At 32.9% G+C, this 14,882-nt stretch overlaps 1 protein-coding gene across 1 annotated transcript in view; it reads right to left on the bottom strand.

Moving 5' to 3' along the window:
* The window catches only part of LOC115890396, a 35,128-nt gene extending 22,428 nt beyond the window's left edge, over positions 1–12,700 (bottom strand). Inside the window, exons 1-10 of the mRNA XM_030910622.1 lie at positions 12,602–12,700; positions 12,284–12,542; positions 6,856–7,035; positions 6,670–6,795; positions 6,549–6,612; positions 6,393–6,489; positions 2,829–3,063; positions 2,570–2,771; positions 2,223–2,449; positions 1,231–1,407 (exon numbers count right to left, since the gene is read on the bottom strand). Coding sequence (XP_030766482.1) covers positions 1,231–1,407; positions 2,223–2,449; positions 2,570–2,771; positions 2,829–3,063; positions 6,393–6,489; positions 6,549–6,612; positions 6,670–6,795; positions 6,856–7,035; positions 12,284–12,542; positions 12,602–12,700 — 1,666 coding nt within the window. The remainder of the gene's footprint in view (positions 1–1,230; positions 1,408–2,222; positions 2,450–2,569; positions 2,772–2,828; positions 3,064–6,392; positions 6,490–6,548; positions 6,613–6,669; positions 6,796–6,855; positions 7,036–12,283; positions 12,543–12,601) is intronic.
* Between the last annotated feature and the right edge of the window lie 2,182 nt (positions 12,701–14,882).

Genomic DNA, 14,882 nt, shown 5'->3' with positions numbered 1-14,882 from the left:
TGATTTTTTAAGTGTAAAATCAAAACAGATTTATATAATAATCTGTTTTATATACATACATGGATATTACATACTAAATACCGTATGATCGAAAAAAAACGGCGTCAAAGACTGCTGGGAATAACAATCGAATATAATTTTGGCGAGGTCTATTTCTAGATGTCATTTATTAAAAATTGACATAAAACTTGTCAAAAACTAATACTGATTATAGAAAAATTATAAAAGGATAGAACGTTTCCAGAAACACAAATCGATATCCAAAAAAAAATTTTTCGAATTTTCGAAACATCAAATACAACCTTAAGGCGTACTACTGCCAGTAAGTGTCATTAAAAAATAAACAAGAGTAGGGGTCATGACATATCACCTTGCCAAAATTATCACCGATTGTCATTTTTGACGCCGTTTTTTTTTGATAGTATAATTTTTGTAATAGCGGAATGTATTTTTTGTTTTGTTTATTAAGACTAAAAAAAAATATATAGTTTAAAAGATGAATGCGTCTTTGTTTGATATGTTTTATTGAATAGTTAATTATTTATTCAGTACAAGGTCCCGATTATCCGCGAAGAAACTGATCCAGAAATAAGTAAATATTTTAAAAATTTTCTTTTGTTTAACAAAGATCTTTATTATTGTTGTTATAAATAGTAATATTTTTATACCTAATATTAAATTGCAATTCCTCACGACAGTTTTAAAATATTCTCATTTTTCACCGTTGCTTCAATCAAAATAATACCATAAATTCACATAAATGTTTTATAAAAGTCGTCTTTCTTCACATAAATGTTTTATAAAAGTCGGCTCGTATTCATTGAACGTTTGATGGATTATATTACTACTGGAGCAATTTACAGACATTACTATGGAAATGTGCATATCATAATTTCAATTAGTTATTTTCGTATAGAAGTGATTGGAGTATAGAAGTAGTCATTTTCAAAATTTGAAGAGCCATCTAGCACAACAATATATCGTATCAAAAATCATATTTACGAGAATATAATATTAAATTATATATTACAATCAAAGTAACTACGCCACTGGCACACATTCTCAAGATCTCTGAACAGCGTTGCCATTCTCTCGGGAATCCTTCATGACTGCGATCAGCCCGTCTTGTTCCCACTCGCATAGAACAAGAAACGAATGTCTGATTCTGATCTTTTTCTTTTTATGAATGACATGCCGGGTCTACTTTATTTAGAGGTCATTGGTTCCTACCTTGTTCACTTTTAAGGTTATTTAAAACATCTGTGTATGTCGCAATATTACATTTATGCCACTCTGAGTTATAATGAGATATAGCATCGACTAGCGACTTTAAATTAACTAGGCATATATAGCAATAATCCATTAGTGTCAAACTATCTATTTTTTCCTTTACTGTCGTTTCTAGATCTATATAAAATGCAAAAATAAAAATAGTAGGCTGTTTAGATAAAGGACGTATAAAATAAAACCGTTGCACGCTATCGATTAGGCTAATAAATGTGTGCAGTGCTGCCACTACGCAAATATAGCCCTAATGGGAGGTTTTCAATGAGGTTTAGATTTACCGCTCTAGTGTATGCCAACTCTAGTGTGTAGTTGGTTTACTTATGAAGAATATACTACACATTTTCTTATATTGCTATTTTTTGACCGCAAATGGTAAAATCATAACTAAGAGCTTCTCGCCCGTCGAGTGAGATGCACCCTGTACACTGCTACGCAATTCAGGATCTACCCGGATCGAGGGGCAGGGCGTAGGTGATCGGAATGTATAGGTATAGACGAGTGGCGGAATTTTGGCTTTTTTATATCGCAATTTGTAAACAGCGCTTATTTGTAAACAACCACCGTTTTTATAGAGGTATTTTAGATAACAATCGATATTTAGAAATGTTTTGACACCCTGGAAATACTACTACCGAGCACGTCATTGTTGCAACTTGCAACTGCGTTAATACGCCTGGCGGTGACCGCCTCATACTCTTTCAGATATTTAGCAGTAAAATAAAGAAACCTGTTATTTTAAGCTGTTTTTTATAAATAACTATAACAGTTTCAACTGTTATCTAAAAATAACAGTTTTGCCCATTACTATATTAAAGATTTTTCAAAAATATTTCTCTCTCTATTACAATCTGGCAACAATGCATTCTAAAATGTACGCACGTGCTCGATGACGTGCAACGGTTTTTAATTTGTATCTCCTTTATATTATAGTGTACCTTGCTCAGAGTTTCGCATGTCTTCTTCTGGCCTATCTTGATTAAATTTAGAGTTATCTATGCTTTTCAATGAATCATTACCTTCACGGCTATTAATATTAACAATAGATTCATGACTGTTACTACTTTTTACTAGAGAAGCATATGATTCGTGGATACAGCTTTCAACATGAGTTTCGTATAACTCTTTGGAATTTAATTCTATGTCGCATACAAGGCAGCTATAACTGAAAATTTAAAATTACTTTCGCCTTCTTTTAATGAACAATTTTTTCTCTATACTTAAATTTTAAATACTAATTAAAACTTTGATATAAATTAGATAATACAGTGACCTCGGTACTAACCTTTTACCTGCCACTGCTTCCTGCTGTTCACTTTTTAGTTCATAGAAAATCTTATATCTGTGTGTCGCAATATGACGTTCATGCCTTCTTGATTTATAATGATTTGTAGCTCGGACTGGCGTCGTTAAATTAGTTTTGCATATATGACAATAATGCGGCAGTGTCAAATTCTCTAATTTTTTCTTTATTATCGCTTCTAGATCTACATAAAATATAATAAAAAACAGTGGTTTGTTTAGACATAAACTTTATAGAGTACCTTGCTCAGAAAGTGGCATGATTTCTTCTTGCCTGTCTTGATTATATTTAGAGTTATCGATGGTTTTCGATGAATTTTTAATATCTAAAGCTAGTTCTGCTGCGTTAATTTCACCCACGTTAGCATCTGATTGTGGTAATGTATCACTTACAACTGAATTTATTGAAGAGTTGTCTTCTGTATCGTCTACGTAGGAATGTAATTTGTATATGTCACGGGCATTGTTATCTGCAAACTGTAAAAACCGATATATAAGTATATACACAGGTACTATACTAAGGGCTGGCAAAGGTTAGTCTTGGATTGAGATTTACTTATGTAAGAAGATAGTACAGGGTGTCCCATTTTGGTTGAAATCATACGGTATCTCCGTTATTCGTGACGATAGAAGGGTGCGATTTGCACATACCTGTGCCACTTTTTTGTCAAATGGAAGATGCCGTAAACAAAATTTTCATTGCCCTCTTCGTTTCTGAGCTACAGGGTCTTTTTGGAAATTTTGCAATTTGGGACACCCCCCGTATCTCTGTTATTGTTAAAGATATTGAGACGGTGAAAACTGTTTATTGTAGAACTTTTTACGTAGAATACAGTGGTGTAGTGTGTTATTCTACGAAAATAATATTTTAAAAAATATGAACTAAAGTTATGTTTTATTAAATGGAACACCCTGTATATTTATGAATTATATGATCTGGCTTGTTATAAGCTTCTCAAAAATATATAACACTCTATATTTGTTTTCATTATTTAAGGCAATATTTAAAAAAAACAAATTAAAAGATCATTTTTTTAGTAGGCCATGATTGATAAAACAAATTAAAGAATTATTAAGAGTAATACTGCTATCTGTCTCTTGTTTTATTTTGAGAGCCACTAATTAATTCTTTGTATATTAGGGAAACTTAAATCTCTACCGCTATTTGTAAATCTTGGAAGCTATCGTATCGGAACTTTTAAATATTCCTTTAGCTAATTTACGTGAAATATACTTTCAGCAAGATGGGGCTCCCCCTTACAACTTAACTTAACACTAAATTATTATTTCTCAAATCAATGAATTGGAACCAATGTACCCATATGATGGCCTCCCTGATTCCCGGATTTGTCTGTTCTCGATCTCTGATTTTGGGGATTTTTGAAATATGAAATATATCGTGGCAACTAATACGATGTTGAACACCTGAAAAATGCTTCAATAATGCAAGCTTTTAAATATTTGCAAACCCATCCCATTATAATAAATTCCGTTATAAAAAAGAGAAAAATATATTTAGAGGTTCAGTGGTAACAGTTCAAAAGTAAAATGTATCAATTCCAAATAAAATTTTAATATGTGCCATGTCTATTTTAGTAAATACCATTTTGATTTTGTTATTTATCACGGCCTACTAATAAGAAAATGATATATTTTAAATATTGCAGTAAATAGTGAAAATAAATATAGAGTGATATATATATATATATATATATATATATATATATATATATATATATATATATATATATATATATATATATATATATATATATATATATATATATATATTTGAGAAGCTCATATCAAAGCTGATCACATGATTTATAAATATACAGGGTGTTCCATTTGAAAAAACATAACTTTAGTTCATATTTTCAAAAATATTTTTTTCGTAGAAAAACAGACTACGCCACTGTATTCTACGTAAAAAGTTCTACAAGAATCAGTTTTCACCATTTCGATATCATACATAATAACGGAGATACGGGGGCGGTCCCAAATTGCAAAATTTTCGAAAAGACCCTGTAGCTCAGAAACGAAAAGGGTTATAAAAATTTTGTTGACAGCATCTTCCATTTGACAAAAAAGTGGCCCAGGTTTGTAAAAACCGCACCCTTCTATCTTCACGAATAACGGAGATACCGTATGATTTCAACCAAAATGGGACACCCTGTACAATGTGTTTATTAATGTACTGAACAAAGAGTAAAAGACCAGTAAAAACGTTGTCAAACGTATGAAATATACCCAGAAACTGTGCACATTGCCATGAGACTTGGAAGGGGATACAGCAAATTTTTTACGGTCGACCCAATCAGTAATTAAAATTTTAGAGAAGGGTGTATATCATGCGTTCATCTTTACGATTTAATTACGTCTCGTGATACTTGATTTGTTTATTTATTAACGAGTCGTTGTAATTTTCCCTATAGCTTGTAAATTTTTAAGTGCAAGTTAGAAACACTTGCACTTTTAGTGAAAATAGAGAGATATCGGTAAACATAGACGTTAATAACGCCAGGTGTTATTTCCTTTACGTGAAGTGGTATTAACTCTCTTCATTTATAGTTATCGGATCGGAAAGAATTCTGTTCGCGTCGCGTCCGCTACTTAAATTTAAAACTTTGAAATTATTTTGTTTACTAGGTATTTTAAAACTAAAGGGTTAAAGTGCTTATTTCCAGTGCTTTATTGTTCAACGTCTGCCAGTGGGTTTAGGGCAACAGGCAACAAATTCTCTTAGAAGGGCTAAGTCGTCATCTGCTGTAAACCTAAGCCTCTTTATAGGTTCTTTAATATTGGAAGAGGTGGAATCCATATCTTGGGCCATATTTATTTAATTAAAACTAATCCCAGCTACTTAAATATCAAATTACCTAATAAAACTAAAGTAATAATTCAAAACAATTCAAACATAACCTAAAATGAGAGATCTAGCCGGCCGGCCCCGGTTGTCAATTACCCGCACATGCCCATTTAAGCAATTTTTAAACGTTATTTAGAAATAGCGCTTGGTGTAATTGATCCGCAAATTACGTCAGGCGGTAACGTTATTAGCGGGCGTTGCGTTAAAAATTGACTCGCGCATATCGTAACTGTCAAAATAAGGTACGCGTAAATACTGCATGACGCTATTCGGTTTACCGATATCTCTTTAATAAGTGGAATTGAGTTGGTGTTCGACAGTGGTCGCGCTATTAGAACTCTGAATTCAATTAATATTTCTGCTATAGACAGTATGTGAAAATCTTTATAAATAAAAAAGTTACACGATTGCTGAAAAGTGCAATGCACTAAAAGTAAATGGATGGGGTTTTTAAAATTTTTAAATAAAAAAAAAGCCTATCGAATTTTTCTTATTTAAAAATCTTGTAAAAGATCCGAATTTCAAAATAATAAAGTTTCAATATCTAAAGTAGTTCTTCAGTTAACGCGTGTTATGTGTTAAAAAGTTGAGTGTTTAAATTATCGCGATTACTGACGTTTTCTCGTTATAAAAAAATGGACACCCTAACGATATCCTTATAATTCCATTTCAGATGATCAGAAACATACTAACGATTTTATCTAGTTATCTTTTCGAAAAAAAAGTCTTTTAAAAATCAGAGATTTGCGATCGTGATTTTACTTTACTCGATAGGAAAAGGCGTACCGGAGAAATGTGGCAACGTCGCATTTTTCTCACTCCGACTTAATAAGATCCATATGCGATTTACTTCCACGCACGTAAATATCGACCCAAAAGTAAGAGTTGCCAGCACGGTATAAGAAGTTAAAAGATGACCTTAAAAGATGACTCTTACTTTGTTTGTTGAAATATCTATAACAGGCTCTTTTTGTTTGGTATCATTTTTTTCTAACATTTCTCCGTTGTTTATATCAGGTTTAATCTTCTGTGCCCTGTAAATATATTGTTTAATTATTAATTATGTTTATTTGTTTATTTATTTTTCACTCACTCTAAATCATCTATAACAGGCTCTTCTTCATTGCTATTATAACAAGCAGTAGTTTCATTTTCACCTAGACATTGAAATTACTATATTATTTGTGTTTATAAAAATAACATGAAGTTATTACCTTCAGTTGTATTACAATCATTGCTATTAATATTAACAATATCAGGACCATAATTATTTTTTTCTTCAGAAGCATATAATTTACCTTCCACTGCTTTGTATCGTCCATTTTCTATCGTTTTTAGAGCTATATAAAATATAATAATAAAAATTAGTATGTTATTTAGACACATTATAGTGTACCTACTTTGTTGAGATTTTAGGTAATTTAAAAGCCCATCTCTATACACCGCAATATTATGTTTATGCCTATCCGAGTTATAATGAAATTCAGCTCTACCGGGCCACATTAAATTAATCATGCATATATAACAAAAATCTGGTAGTGTCCAATTATCTATTTTCCCCTTTACTATCGCTTCCAGATCTACATAAAATGTAACAATAAAAATTAGTAGGCTATTTAGACGTATTATTTAGGGTTGCCAACCTTCAAATTAAAAAATAGAAAACGAGAAGACGATTAAAATGATTTAAATCAAAAAAATACTTAAGTTTTCTGTGAACTTGCAGCTCCGATGGTTTTCTTCCTTTCTTAAAACTATGCTATTTAGATATATAGTCTATAAAATGAATAACTTTGAATTTTGACCGTTATTTTTTACCAATATGGCAAATATAAAATCCCTCTGTCAAAAAAGTTACCGGTAGTCTTTAAATTGAGTGCCTGAGCGAATCAGATAGGTAACTCTTTTTACTTTCGTGAAATAGAAAAGGAAAATAATAAAACAAGTGACAGTTCTTCCTCTTCTTGCAAAAATCAACACGAAATGTCATAATAATTGCCAAAAGTAAAATGTCATCAGCGTTTGACATTTCTAAACATCAAACCAATGCCGTCTCTAATAAAACAGCCTCGGAGCGAGATTTATGACGTCCCGCTAGTTAGATACTAAGGATTAATAAATATGTTGTAAAATACATGGAAAACATAATTATTCCTCGTATTTTTGGTTTGTATTTTAAAAATGATATAGTTTACATGAAATATACATAATATACAGTTAATAAATACAATATATATACCGATTTATAGTAATAAATACTTTGGCAAATAAACTATGAACCATACAAATGCAGCAAATCGTCGTTGTCATTTTAATAACCCCTATGTGTACTATTTACACTTTCGAGAAAATCGTCGAAAATTGTTAAAGATTCTAATCAGGGCGAAATTTCAATGGTTGAGGGAAAAGTGCATTTCTGATAACATCCCCAATATAGTTTCCTCAATTTTCACATAAGAGTTCTACCCATTTTGACTAAAATTGCTAAATTAGAATTAATTTTTTGAATTCATTAACACATAGGAGATATTCAATGTTACATTTGTTTACATAGGAGCTTTTTTTAATGCAATCCAAATATCTCTAGTCTACTCTTGGAATGATTTATTAAATAAACATAGAAAAAATACATAAGATGTCAAAGTAACCTAATGAATGAATTATTACCAAACAGGGAAAATATTGTTCAATATTCAAATCGTCTCTACTATGTCCTTTTTTTTTGTCTGGCTTGAATGTGAGAGCATCGTAAAAAGCACGATGAGGTTCTTCGATAATTGTCTTCATCTCTTGTAGGTGTTTATACTTTGATTCATTTATCGGTAAAGGATTCTTATATAGAGGTTGTATTTTCGTATTGTTGCCATCGTTTAAGATTCGTCTTTGAGGAAGCATTCTGTACTCATCCGTGTGCTCTATTTTGTACATAATAGAGCCATTATTTTTATAAAGAAGGGCTCTTATGTCAACCACTTGAGGATCTCCTGCTTTTTTACCTGGTCGTAAGGAGGACAGACTGGCGTTTTTTTCATAGTTCCGGAAAAATGAGTAATCCAGCACTTTTACATTGTAAGGGTGTGAAGGCCTAGCTACTCTCATAAGAGCAATATAATCAGCTGGTGAATTAATGGGTTGTTTGAAATATTTTTCCAGGGTGGCGTGGACGCTATCAGCTTCCATCATAGTGTGTCCTCGCTCGAGATAAAGTTGTTCGATTGTTATATTTTTAGATTTCGCCAAATCGCTTAGAGTAGAGGCTAGGACTTTGTTTCGATTCTGGTAATTGCACCCATCAGATATTAAAGTAATTTCTTTGACCGTCTGTGGTAGATTGGAAATATAGTCGACAATGCAGGAAGTGAATTCATTACTTGTAACGCCACCGTTGCCTTCATGCCAGACATATAACGTTACATTCCCATCATTGAGCTCATATAATGTAAAATTATGAAGTTGAATTTTGTTTGTAGTATACTTGAGATGCTAAAAGTAATGGACACAATAGCACGCTCTGAAGGTCCATGGTTAAAACTATTTTTTCCACTGAAGCTTGTGATTTTGCCAAGTTTTTTGCTTCCCTAGCACTGTCTTTATTTCTTATATGTTTATCATAAGTGTCTTGACTAATCGTTCCAACTTTAAAACCACAACATAGGTCACATTGGTCTTTACGCGGCATATGTATTGCAATGTTTTCATCGTCTAGTACTTTGGTGAACAGTATTCTACCGGATGGTTTTATCTCATGAGCAATACACCAGTCCTTGTAAATGCTGAACATATGGAGTTTCGATCTGAAGGTTGATTCAACATAAATTTTCTTCGAAGAAGCACGGCAATAATGGCTAGACACCTTCGGTAGTTGTCCTAGCCATAATTTAATATTGTCTCGTAATTTTTTTCTCGATGGACCTTTATTGTTCATTTCATTTACGCTCTTATTTGTCCCATCTTTATTCTCTGATATATTTGCTTCGGATTCTGATTCTTTCGGATTTAAATGACTGTTCGGTCTATCAACACCTTTCACCTATCTCTTAAAAGTGTCTTCACCGAGGCTAAGAGTGCTAAGAAAAAAATTTCAGCATACTCTTAATTTCTCCCCATTCTTTTTTTGTAAGAAAATATCATGTCCTTCATTCTTACGTATTGTGACACCACCTTCATCTAATATTTTGCGCCTTCTTCTGATACCTCTCTTGGTGACTAACCCTTTGATAAAAGCTCGTTTTTCTTTCCAACTTTCAATTTTCCAAAAGTGAGAAAAGGCTTCAGTTCTATCTACGTCAGTGAAAGAAGCACAAGAAAACGAAACAGCAGTATTTTTTTTGTTCAACTTGTGAGAACATTTTTTTTGCTTTTATAGTTCGTGCAGGCCTAGGAATGTTGTTCAAAACTTTATCTTTGGAACGTTTGTAACCTGAATATGGCAAACCACTCACTCGTTTTTTTCTTGTATCTCTCTGAGAATTTTTTTTGTTTATTCCATCACCGTCTGTTTCAATTTCAACAGCATTAGTAACATTTGCGTGGCTTGTGTCACTCTCACAGATACCAGAATTATTTGCATTGACCGTTTCTTCCATGACAACGTCAATTGATGTAGCATCATTTTCATGATTGGGATACACGGTTCCTTTATTTGTCTTTTCGGAAAAATCAGTTTCTTCAACGGATGTTAGGTTATTCGTAAGAACCTCAAGAGTGTCATAGATTTTTTTATCTTCAGGTTTGTCTTCAGTTAATGCTGTTTGAGCAATAATGGATTGGCCATGGGATTCGACAATATTGAGCTCCATGTCATTCCGATCGTTCCCCAAAATACTATTCACAACATGGAAGAGTTCATCGTCAGGGTCGATTAACATCTCTTTTGTCTGGCTGCTAGATAGTACCGAACATGTTGGCTGTTCTGGATCGGCTCCATCTTGGTTCACCATCATTAATATTTTACGACCTCGGGACATCGTGTTAGCCTACGAAAAATAAACGGATGTATGCAGGATCGCATAATCTCCTACCTAAATTCAATTGATCAATGAAAAATTATTATGTATTCGTTTTAAAAAATTAATCTGATTCAACATAACTTTCCTTCTTAAATTTTCATATTTCAGAAATAATATGCTTTATTGTAATTTAATTTCAGGTAGACTCAAAAAATATCCCTCAATAATGAAAAGGAAGTAAATAGGCTTGAAAACTGATGATGGCATCTTGAAAAAATGAAAAAGTGATGTATATTTCTAAATAATGTATTGTCAAATATTCTGTGAAAAATCAAAATCATTCTTAACAATTTTGTTTTCTTCACAACTATCGTGCTCCGGACGGGGACCATAACTTATAAATACACAGATAGACGTCATAAACTACATTCTCTTTCTTAAGTTTGATCAGTTTCTGCAATTCTGAATGGACATTGCAAAATAATAACAAAATCGCAAACAAAAAATTCAAAATTTCATGAATTGTTCAAGTAGATTCGATGTTAATTCTAAGGATTTCGTGCTATAGATAGGGTACTCAAAATGTAGTGATGCATGATGAAAATAATGAAAATTATTTATTTATGTTCCTACATGTAACATATGTAAATACCGGCAGTACGAATTTTAGGTTAGGTTCATCGAATTTCATTTGATAACCGTTAAACTGGAAAATGAATGTAGTCGAATGTATTTAAGCAATAAATTATGATATTATAATTATTATTCACTTACCTGTTACACATTCAAACGCTCAATCACAAAACTAAAAAAAATTCATTAAGACTTCACTGCACAAACAACAGAAACGTTTACCAAAAAAGTAATGGAATTTCTCCTATGTGCAGCTACTACATTTGGCGGGAGACGACCGGTGGTGCGTTGATTACTCCTATGTGTGAAGTTGTCACATAGAAGAAATTATAAATCTAGTATTTGAGATGTGAACATAGGAGGAATTAATATTTTCTGAACTGTGAGTAATAGTGAACACTTACACATGGGAGATATTTTTTAAACGATAGATATATAAATGAACAAGCTTAATATGCAAAAATCCGAATTTAGCCTTTATTGTCACATAGGAGGTATTAAAATGACAACGACGAAATGTAATTTTTCTCAAATAATGAATAGGTACATAAGATAATGGGTAAAATAAAAAATATATTTTAAATTTCGGGGTTTGAAAATCGATCTAATTTAACAAAAAACATTCAATATCTACTAATAGTGATATATTATTATTTGCATTCACAAAATTTATATGTATATTTTGTAAGTATCAATGTTCGAAAAATTATATTTGCAAATAATACAATATCATAGAAAAAAGGCGTCAGCGATGGCTATAAAATAAAGATCGCTGTCATTTTATATGTACAATTATTCGAAAATTTTTGATTTTCTTGGAATTTAGGTTAGGATGGAGTACGATTTCAGCCATAGTCAATGTAGATAGTTTTAGTGTTAAGAATAATAATTTTAAAAAATAAACAAAATATTAAAAATAAACAAAAACAATAAATAATAATGAATTAATATTATTAAAAAAGTTATTAACTGTATATTATGTAAATTTCATGTAAACTATATAATTTTTAAAATACAAACCAAAAATACGAGGAATAATTATGTTTTCCATGTATTCTACAACATATTTATTAATCCGTAGTATCTAACTAGCGTGACGTCATAAATCTCGCTCCGAGGCGTAATTAGAGATGGCATTGCGTCAGCATAGCCGTAAGTTGCTAACCTAATAAAATTAACACTAGAAAAGCGCGCGGGAACTGTCAAATTGAAAGTTATTCGTTTCACAGACTATATTACAGTGTACCTTGCTCAGATTTTGACATGATTTCTTCTGGCCTATCCTCATTATGTTTAGAGTTATCTACGCTTTTCGATGAACTGCTAATATTTAATGCTAATTCTGCTGTGTTGATATCTGAAGCCACTGGTTCAATAACAATCGCATCTGGTAATTCTTCGTGGGCATACAGTGCAGGTGGTTTGAATTCTACTAATGTATCACTTACATCTGAATTTATTGAAGAGTCGGACTTGTATGTGTTACTGGCATTGTTATCTGTACACTGTAAAAACTGATACATAAGTATATAGGTATTATATAAGAAGTTAAAGGATAACCAACCCTTATTTCGTTAGTTGAAATATCTGTAACAGGCTCTTTTTGATTGGTGTCATTTTTTTCCAACTTTTCTTCATTGTTTATGCCCAGTTTAATCCCCATTTTCCTGTAAATTTATTGTTTAGTTAATTACAAATTAGTTAAATATACAGTAGAACTTCAATAGTTCGGACTCATATCGGAACACCGAATTAATGAAATATCCGGATTAATGGAGGAATATATAACAGTCTTCTCTTTTACTTCTTTCAAAAGAAAAAGATCTTGTGTAGAAACATTTACAACTAAGTAAATGCTTTTTGATTAAATTATTTTGGAGGTCAACATTCTGGGAGTGCAAGTGTCAATTAGGGATGAAAGTAAATACCTGGGCGTCTGGTTAGACAAAAATGACACCCTTGTTTACCACACTCAGATAAAGGCAAAGAACGCAGCGGAGAGTACAAGAGCTCTAACTAGGCCCTCGCCGCGCGATGGTGGCGCCGGCGATTGGACAGGCAGAATGCTGGCAACTGCACACGCGTCTGCTCTGCTGTACGCTGTGCCCGCAAGGGCCGAAACCACTCTAAAGCTGGCAAAGAATGTTGATGCTCTAAACCGGGAACAGAGGACAGTGCTCCTGTATGTAAGCAGAGCAAACAAGCCAGTGTCCACAAAAGCACTACAAGTGCTCGCTGCGATAATGCCTCTAGATATCCAAGCTAGATACAGCAGTGAATCATATGGTCTTGAAGAAGGTGCTATCAAGGCTAAAAAAGAGAAATTCCTGGAGCTGTGGAATAGAAGATGGCAAAGCAGCGATAGGGGCGGCTGGACTGGGCGCTGACTACAGAGAGACCATGGGAAACTGACCTACTGCTTGGTGCAGTTTCTGAGTGGGCATGATACGTTTGCTGCCTACAGGCATCGCATCGGAAAAGCTGCCTCTTCCCGCTTGTGGCGATGTAGAGGATGCAGGACACATACTATTGAAGTGCGACCGACATGTGGCACTGAGAAATGAGACGGAAGCCATCACAGGACGTCTGACAAACGGCCGTATTCATAGTCGATGACCAGCCGCCCGCTGGCGGGAGCTTTCCCGAAATTCTTCGTTCTGATTTCAGAGTCGAGCGCTCCCCGAGTAACGCGTGCGCACATCCGTCATATAGAGTAACCGCTCTCTCGCCGGCGAGCGGTTGGATAAGCATTTTTTTCCGTTTCATAGTCGATCTCCAGGCGAAGAACACTTGCGCAGTTTAAACCCCACCCGGTGATTTTCGGTCGGCGACTGGAGCATGTCCTTACCATCTCCGGGCGCACAGTGCTTCGAACATATGGCTCTAGAGGACAAAAATGCAAAACTTCTCTTTTATTGTAGGCAATTTATTCAAACTAGGTTTATTTGACACAAATGATGAGTACTCTCATTGTACTAAATGATGATGTTCTTAGTCCCACGTTTATGAAAAAAAAATCTTATAAATAATAAAAATGTTGGAGCTGTGTTCCATCTAAGGAAATAATAATTTATAGTATGAAAACGGTGTAAGTATTAAATAAATTCCTGTGATAAAAAAGAATTGGAATAACATTAGAACATGATTCCTACAATATAAACCTAATATAAAATAAAAATGTTTTTCTTTAATGAAAAAGAAACATTAATGCTAGATTTTATTTAAAAAAAAACTTAAGATACTATAAATTTACTTTAGGACAACAAAATGCATAGATCGTAACTACTCTGATTCAGAAGAATCATTGCTGACAGAATCTTCCAAATTTATACTATCCAAATCACAGGTAGATGAAATATCCTCACATATAAGATATTTCTGTACATCATTTTCTAATATGTTACTTTTTCGCGTTGTTACTGTTCTTTTTGTTGGTATGAGGGGTTCGGATGTTAATAGTTACCTCTTTAATAGACCATATCCATATATTATTTTTTCGTTTTCTTTGGTATGAGGTTTTATAATAAATTGAAAGATGGAAACATTTTTTATGCCACATTTCGCTCCAACATAGTGAGCTCAGGCACAAGTGGTTATAAAATTGGACTGGAAGGTTCATCAATATCTAATAAAGAACACATTTTTTGAAATATAAATAATTTTGAGTTCTTGTCCTTATGATTAAGCCAAGTATTAACCAGATCGGCATTGCTTATCAATTTTACTCCATCTGAAAAGTATTAAAAAATAAAGTCCGTCGCAAGCGGACGCAGGTGAACTATACAAAAATTAAAAGTGTATGAATATGACAACAAAAATATTCAATAAATACGATATGTTTTGAT

The sequence above is a fragment of the Sitophilus oryzae genome, unplaced genomic scaffold (assembly GCF_002938485.1).
Source record: "Sitophilus oryzae breed Bouriz unplaced genomic scaffold, Soryzae_2.0 scaffold_864_pilon_pilon, whole genome shotgun sequence".
Lineage (NCBI taxonomy): Eukaryota > Metazoa > Arthropoda > Insecta > Coleoptera > Curculionidae > Sitophilus > Sitophilus oryzae.
This window is presented reverse-complemented; position numbering and strand designations above follow the sequence as displayed.